General features: G+C 51.2%; 1 protein-coding gene across 1 annotated transcript; it reads right to left on the bottom strand.

The window, feature by feature from the left end:
- Window positions 1–120: 120 nt before the first annotated feature.
- Window positions 121–6,327, bottom strand: N7500_009021 (protein kinase RIM15; the record flags this gene model as incomplete). The annotated part of the gene is made up of 4 exons (XM_056680162.1): window positions 121–931; window positions 1,110–3,794; window positions 3,847–5,714; window positions 5,770–6,327. The coding sequence occupies 4 exons, from the start codon at window positions 6,325–6,327 to the stop codon at window positions 121–123; spliced, it is 5,922 nt and encodes a 1,973-aa protein (XP_056527544.1).
- Window positions 6,328–8,845: the final 2,518 nt, after the last annotated feature.

Consider the following 8,845-nt stretch of genomic DNA (forward strand, 5'->3'; position numbering starts at 1 on the left):
AATCCAGACAGTAAATAAACACAGGAAAGATTACAGGGAAGACAATATGTAGACAGAATAGAAAGATATCGCAATGTGGCAGAAGCTTTTGCCCGAAAAAAAAATGAAACAACACGGCGTCTATCTTTTGAATGTGAAGCTCAAGTCCGAGCGATTACGCTCCACTGGACGAGGCGTCTGCTCCGGGTCAAGGCTGGGAGAAGGATGAAGAGGTCGTGGGGTCGCGTCAGCGTCCGGTGTGGGACTACAGTCGGCATCCACGCCTGAATCAGCGTCCCGGGTCACCGTGTTGCCAGAGATCTTGACTTCAGGGGTGATGGGCAGGCTAGTCTGATGGGAGATGTTGCTCTGGGGCAGGTCCCACGGGGGTGTGGTTTGGCCCTGACTCAACGGTGGCGAGCTCGTCTTCGATGTACGACGCCGGGAAGGTCCGGAGTAGATCGAGGTATCCTGATGTACCAGAGAGGGCCGATGAGGCTGAGACGCAGATGCTCCAAACCTTGGAGAGGACGCACCGGGACTGACTGACTCTTCGCCTTCCGATTCCTCGGGAATACTGAGGGCCTCAAAATGATCCTCTAGACTCGTGCTAACCGGAGAACCCAAAGAGCCATCGCTGCCTTCGTGGTCGGCGGAGGCTTGGTTTCGAAGAGCCTCCCTCTCCTTCTTCAGGAGTTCCTCGCTGCCACTGACAACGCTGCCTCGGCTGTTGGTCCGCATCATCTCAATCCCCAGTTTAGAGCCGGGACGGCGATTTCGAGAGGGTGGGCTGCGACGTGTTTGGGAATTGCCAAGTTCTTCGTCTTCATCGTCACCCGATTCCGCACCCTCATACCGTTTCTTCTCGAGGGATTCCCGTTTGGCACGTATGGATTCGCTTGACCGCTGCCTCCGGGGCGTGAGCCCCCAGCTGCATCCATGGCCGCCGGTGCTGAGGCAGCATGAAGAAGGTGAGGCACAGGCACAGGGTTGGAATTCGGGCTACTAGGGTGTTCTGCTGGCTCTTCAGAGATCCCCAATCCACCGTGGCCCTGATCCCAATCATCTGAATTTCGCTTTATGATTACTGGGATCTCATCGGACTTAAAAGACTCCATATCTCCAAATACGCTGCTGCTGAGGGAATCATCGCGGCTGGACCCGCGGTAAGAGCTGGGGGGTTGAGAACAAACCCAGAGGATGTGGAACTAGGACTGTCCTCGGTTGTCACGGCTGTAGCCCGAGCACCAGAGCCCGGAGCAGGAACAGGCTGGGAGGGATTGTAGTCCGGTGGAGGAGGTTTCCACATGCACCACTGGGAAAGCGCCTCGGTGAGCTTGGGTAGAGTCGGCGGCTTTTGGATCAGGGCATCGAAATTGTGATTCTCCGGAAGATCTTTCAAATAGCCTGTAACAGCAATGATCGGGGTATGTCTGTTGGCGCTGCGCGTCTCGCGCACCATTCGCGCAAAGTCAACCCCGTTGACTTGAGGAAGTCGATATTCAGTCATGATTATATCGAATTGAACCTCACTAAGAGCGTATCTGACAGCCTCTGCGCCATTTGTAACCGTAATCGTTCGACAGCGAAGTTTTTCGAACAGGCGTTCCATGACCAGCCGCGAGACAGGATGGTCTTCACAAATGAGCACGTCCAATGGCCGGAAAAAGGGCCCTTCTAGAATGTTGATTTGTGATAACCGTCGAGAACTTTGTCTCCGACGTTGGACCTTCAAGAGTGCTTTTGTACGTGGATCCTCATTGTCAGAAGATGAAGGTGAGATATCAAAGAGTTGACTCCGGCGCTTGTGGTGATGCGGCACGAAAGGTTCTTTTGGGAACGAGGACGCTTCTCCATCCTGGGAGCCGATAGTATGCGATCGGGTACGGCTTGCTGGGACGCTGCCCTGGCGTTGGTTGTTGCCCGTCTTATCGGGCGAATGGGCTGGGATTCGGTTGGGCTTGACAGGAGAGGATGCCACTGAGCCTAGTCTCAGATTGGGCATACGGCCCTGGTCAGCAGAGGAAGGTTGGAATGCCCCATTTGATTGGTGAGAGGCTGACGAGGAGCCGGACGTCTTGCGCCGTTCGTGGTTAGCCCCAGTGCTGAACTGAACTAGGAGGGGAGAAGATGGCTGGGATGGCCTGCTGGGGGATGAGTTTGTCTGACTCAGGCCTGATGGGGAAGAAGGTCGATTATTGCCCTTGTTCTGTGACAAAGTTCGCTGGAGTGATATGGGCAGCGGGCTCCCTTCCAATGAGGGCTGGGATGAAGTGGCCGACGTTTGAGCGGCCGACGATCCATTAGATTGTCGGTGCTGCGCCTGCAGAGCCTCCTGGCGCATCTTCTGGATTACATCTTTATTGGCCTTCTCTAGCATCGGAAGATTCTTGAAGTTGAAGCTGCCGAAATCATCGGCCAAAGCCGGTTCGCTTAGTCTTCGACTTCGTGAATCCCGAGCATCACGAACATGAGGAGGAATGTGAAGCGGCATAAATGGTCGTTTTGACGAGTTGACTTGGGAGCGGACCTTGAACAGTGCGTCATGAGGCCGGTCAGGACCAGCGGCGACTGATGGCTGCGGCGAGTTCTCATCTTCTAACTCCTCTGCAAAAGCCTGAAGAGTAGCGCCACGGGCATCGAAGTACTCGGTATCCTCCGGGTTCTCGATGTTGGGGACGAATTGCGCTTTGTCTTCTAGCAGCGTATCCCAATTGATATCAGAAAACCAAGAATGACTACATATCTCTGCGCCGCCATTCGGGAACTTCTCTTCCACATTGGCTCCAATTCTGTCGCGAGGATTGAGAGTCATGAGCTTGTTCATGAGATCCAATGATTCTGCTGAAGTATACTCCTCTGGGTCGTCAGGCCAATTGATTCTGCGATGGAGAATGTTATCAAAGACCTGATCTGGAGTATCCGCGTTGAAAGGTGGGTATCCAAAGATAAACTCAAACATGATGCATCCTAGTGACCACCAGTCACTGATCTCATCTTGCCCAACACCGTTGATAGTTTCCGGGGCTAGGTAGTCAGGGGTGCCGACAAAACGGCGATCGTGATCTTCGGGGTCAAAAAGAGCCATCACTGGAGGCATCATGCTCTGCTGGGGAGGAGTATTCTGCGCCATTGGATTGCTGAATGTTGGCTGCAGGGGTTGAAGGCGAGGAGACTCGCCAGCCTCGCTTTGGCCCTCTTCTTCAACCATGCTGGTTGAAAACATACTCGGTGATGACGCAGAAGGTTCGTGGGCATTGTCATTGAGGGAAAACGTCCGAAACATTCCATTGAAACCATCACTGCCCATGCTATCGCTGCGGTATCCCGAAGCTCGCCGAGAGCTCTGTCGGGTCGAAGCACCTTGGTTAAGGCTGAAATAGGATGGCTGGACGGCACTGGCGGACACTTCCGGGGTAATCAATGGAGTAGAGCCAGGTGATGCGCTCGCCTGGAAGTCGAATGATGCCGATCGAGAAGATGTAATCGATATGGCGCGGGGGAAGGAATTTTGCTTCAGCAGGTCTGGGGCAGACTCATCGGGGTTCTTCAACACCCTTTTCTGACGACCGACCAAGCCCATGCGTGAGAGTCCAAAATCAGTCAATTTCAAATGACCCGTTTGGTCGATCAGAAGGTTATCGGGTTTTAGATCGCGATGCACAATGCCTCGGCTGTGAAGGTGTTCAACTCCAAGCACAACCTCCGCGACGTACTTCTTGGCCCAGTCCTCGGGGAGACCCCCAAGCACCTTGACGAGTGACGAACAGTCACCTCCATTGAGATATTCCATCACCAAATAAAGATAATCTTTGCTTGAAAACGTCCAATAAAGCTTGGCAACAAAGTCATCTCTCCCCTTGCCACATCATGATGGCACGTTCGGCTTTGACGTTGGTGACCTGGTTCTTGGCAATCATGTCGGCCTTCTTCAGAACTTTCATTGCATAATACTCACCGGTGGCCTTCTTTTTCACCAAGTAGACACTACCGAAAGCACCTTTGCTGATTGGTTTGATGATTTCAAAATCGCGAATAGACAATGGGGCAGGCCGAGGTTGTTGCTGGCTCATCGAAGATAGGCGTGGGGAGGGTGGTGGCTTCGTAACATCTGAAGAGTTTGCCGAGGACTGTCGGCGATGGTGGCGGCAGTGATGAAGGGCCAACTCACTTGCGTATGTAGATGGAGATGCAACGGGAGATGGCAGGCTTTCAGCACCGCTAGACATACGGGGCTTGGGCATGCGCAACGGGGAGTGCGGGCCCGAACCTCGAGCGGGAGAAGGCTGCCGACGAGGGGAGCTCGAAAGTCCGGGCAGTACCAGGCTCCGGCGCTTTCGATCGAAGCTCCTCTCAGACGAAGGTGAGTCGGTCCTGACAGCTCCCGTGAAGGCAGAAGACGGTAAACTGCCATCGCTACTGTCGCCAGCATCGATCTCTGCTAGGGAAAGGCCCAATCGAGAAGGTTGCGATGTACCCAGAAGTCCTGCAGCACTCTTATGAGATCGTGGGGTGGGACATTCTAATGGGCTGTTCGAACCCGTGGATACTGCTGCCGAGGATGGTCTGCGTTCCGATTGTGAGAGGAAAGACCGATCTGGTGAATTGCGCATTGACAAAGTCAGCGCAGATGTCGGTCGCCGCGGAGAAGGTGCCGCTGGATATGCCTTCTGTTGCAATTCGTGGCTCATGATTCGTGAGAGCGACTCTTCCTCGGCAATACTATGTTTATCGTCCGGGGCGACTTTGCTGTCGATATTGTTCTCGGGCGCCACTTCCTCGTCGGATGAGCACGAGGAATCGCTGAGCTGACCAGCAGCTATGCGTTCCGCTTTGCTTAGTGCGGCCGCAATGCATTCCTCAACCAAAACGGTGTATTCTATGCGAATTCGTTCGGCATATTCGACAATCTTGCGATGACGTACAACGGCATCAACTTTTGCCTTGGCAGCTTGTTCGGTGTCTGCCGACAAAGCCGCCAAGCCCTGTTCTTGTTCTAAAGTGTTGGCGCTGGGGGACTGCCACTGAAGAACCTGGGAGATCCGCGATTCAGATTGTGGTGACAACGTTCGGAAGTCCTCTGTGTCTGTCCGGGAAGATTCCTTTATCATCGGCATACTAATCTCCAGTGAAGTATCGCACAGGTCAAGAACGAGTTCTACAATGCGAGCCAGTGGTCTCCGTACTGTAAAGGAGCGGGGTCGATTTGGAATAGCACCAGAGGCGGAATGCTCTCGCGACCGAGGCGGGGTGCCGGGCGCTGAATTACTGCCTGAGACAGGGCCGGAAGACGGCGCAGAGCTAGAAGTCGAGGGGCCGATGGCTAATCCCTTGTACTCCGCTTGAGGGAGGGGTATTGGATTTCCATCGTTGCCGATGAAAGGTCTGCCTTGTCGGGCCTCCAAAGCATCCAAGACCTTGACAATGAGATGCCGATGCTCATTGAGATTTTCCTGTGCCATTTGTACCTCCATCTCAGCCCGATGTTCCTGCAGACACAGATCCGAGTGTTTCTCGAACCACCATGGCGTAATCTGGCGTTCACAGATGCGACAGAGGACGGGAGTTGGGGCTGGATGTTTGGCAGGATCGGGTTCTGTCGCTGCAGCCTCGGCCAATTCTGTCAGATAATTTGCCAGCACCTCTGCTCCAACACCCAACGACTCCACCAGTAGAGGCGGCAGATCGATCGTCACTTCTCTTGGCTCGGTAAGCGGTCGTAGCATCCACATGGTCTGTGAGCGAAAGATGTTAGTATAACGATAGACGAATCATTGTTGGGATACGCACATGGCCAGCTTCATCGTCTGTTCGGTCATAGACCATGATTCCCTGCCCCTCCATGTTGAGCACATTGTGATTATGCTCTTGCTCCTGCTCCTGGGACTCCTCCCTGTCGTCTGACTCTTCTCCAGCCGTCTGGTTCTGTGTAGCCACCGGTGATGGTTCAGGCGAGTACTTCAGAACCGAATCCGGTCCCATCTGAACGGCGAAGCGAATGAAACGACTCCGCGAATCATCCTGTTTCATGGATTCGATCGCATCGCGAAACACATCCTTGTTGCCTAACAGGATTTCCGATATCATATGTCCCTCCACTGACTCGGGGGATGAGCCAACCACCTGCTTCCACGACGGGCTGACCCATTTGATGCAACCATCCAGGTCCATATCCACAATGATGTTCAATGTCTGTTCGGCCGCTTCTTTCAAGTCCTCACGTTCCTCTCGCATATTGTCGCTCAATGTTCGAACCATCTTCGGGTCGATATTCCGAGCCTCCTGCCGTAGCGCTGTGACGGCAGGAGGCGCAAGGAACTGTGGTCTGGGGGAATCATTGCTGGCCATACTGACTCGCTCGGGCGACCCGGAGATTCGAGTGGGTAGAGGCAGAAAGGCGACGGTACGATGGATCAAGATAAATTGAATAGAAAAAGGATGTTTTAGCCAAGCAGAACCGTCTGCTGGGCAGCGCGGGTGCCCTTAATCGAGGTTATTGATTCATCCGTAGCATCAACCGTCCATGGCACAGGCGTAAAAGTCGGGGCCAGAACGATTCGAGAACTTGAGAGTGACGGTAGTCGACCCGAATCCGTGAAATTTGTGGGATCAGAGGTGTAGACACAAGCTGAAACACCCAACGTTTAGACGGAGGATAACGGAAGTCGTATCTCTGCGGGGAATGGCGCGACAGCGACGCGCTTCAACAACGTCAACCCCAGAGGAGGCTGACCGGAGAAAGGACACGAAACTTGATCAAAAATTGAGACCCGAGGTCACAGAAACGAGAAATGAAAAAGTTGAGGGAATGTTTAGGGAGGGTGGTGAATGGGGGGAATCGAAGGAGTCGAGGGCGGTGATTGGCGAGCTGTGCGTTTCCTGCACCACGCACTCCGTACTTCCCACCTCTTTTTTTTTTTTTTTTTTTTTTTTTTTTTTTTAATTTGATAGGAAGATAGGGAAGATATAAGTGTTTGAGATTGTACGGAGTTCTCTGTATATAGGTTTATGTCTGCCGATTTGATCAGTTTGGGGGTATGGATCAAGAGATAGAGAGATAGGCATATTATATATATATTGAACATATTTAACCCTGTGCTAAAGACCTTTCACTTGTAACTGTATAAGCCTGAGTCGCCATGTAACTATTACTAATTGCATAGATAAGCCAAGCTTTAGTACTTTTGTCTATAAAGCTATGAACTACTTCATACTCTGTACAGACAGTTGACTTCGTATGGGGACTTGATTTCCAGATTCCTGTCACCATACCAGAAGAAAAGAATCAACTTGATTGGCCCCTGGTCCTTATTCCCAACTTGCATTCCTCTGGAATTGCTATACAACCCTGAATATCCTGGTCTTTCCGTGGAGTTGACTACTCTCTATGTGGTCTACATATAACAATATAGACCGGGTTCAAGGGAATCTGCGGGGTAGTCAGCTGATACGGGGGGATCTTCATGTGCGTATGGGTAGTTCACTGTACTATACGGTATTATACCATATTATCTCTCTCTTATACTTGTCTTTTGTATTCAATACGGTATTTCATATACATACCACCCTCAACTTGACTCTTTTCCCGTCGGAAACTCTACAGGTGATTACGTACCCAGAGGGATCTTAGTCATTTACGGTTAGTGTGCACTTTTTAATACCATACAACATACTGCTGTTTCTGATATTCGAAACAGGAAACACAACAGAATTATCGGGACAGAGATCATGACTGCCGAAAAGACCGCAAGGACACATGATCATATAGGGCCTGAATGCCAAGGCATTACGTTCATGCCTGGGGTCGAAAGTGAGTCCTGTGCTTTGGAAGGGTAGATTGACATTCCATCCCCCTGGATATCCTTGGAAGCTGAAAACAAAATACCAAAATGATACCTTTTCTTACTCTGCAGATAAACCCACTTGGCGCCGCCGGGGAAAGATTATATCTCCCGAGCCTATGAGACATGCCGCGACGAACTTAACCAGAGAACCGCCGATAGCCAGCGCATCCTATGTAGTCATGCTGCACAATCGAAGTGAACGGTTGGAGCGTGTATAACACCATGGAATCGATCTGGATGTCACTATGCAACAGACAAAAAATGTCGAGCCCACCACTGAGGGGACTCCGGCTTGCTCGAACGTTGACATGTGTACTACGTTTGACGGCGCACTGGCGCTTGAGTTATGAATTGTGCTATTGGAGACTGACCAGTGGGTGCTGTTTCGATCGTCGTTAAACCCTAAGTTGTAGGAGCCCTCCACCTTTCAAGCTGGCCCGTTTCCACTATAGAGGTTCGCTAACATCCATATAGTACCATCTTCTTTTCTTTTCCCGATGCCATCACTTCTATCAGTATTAATACTCCATACTTGGGTACCACCCCCGGAAGAATCCCGCAATTTTTCGAAAACAGATACCAACAAAGTCAAGAGCCCTTATGTGTAAGTTTAATGATTCGGTAAATATACAGTCCGACTTGGTTCTAACGAAATTCCCTTGCATTCCTTTTTTTTTTGGAATTCTTTTTTTGAAAAGAGATACTATTCTCCATATGGCCTGGTAGCCCCTTGAATTTCCACAAATTGAACAATTATCAATGGATTGCTTTATAAGATTAGAAAGCTTGATACCATAGACGGATATCCGATCACATTGAATCGACCTGCATTGTGAGTCGGCCTTGCATTCTTGGCTACGGGTCCACCCAGCGACTACTGATAGATTGAATGAAATGTATTTTGAAGATATATCATGATATTGGATAGACAGTGCTTCCCACGTCCGACTTCTCTGCTCATTGAAAAGTGGTCGCACCCGACTCAGTGTTCCATGCTCCGTATACGTAGGAAAAACGAATTC

Source organism: Penicillium coprophilum, assembly GCF_028826855.1.
Source record: "Penicillium coprophilum strain IBT 35676 chromosome Unknown utg000006l_segment0_segment0, whole genome shotgun sequence".
Taxonomy (NCBI): domain Eukaryota; kingdom Fungi; phylum Ascomycota; class Eurotiomycetes; order Eurotiales; family Aspergillaceae; genus Penicillium; species Penicillium coprophilum.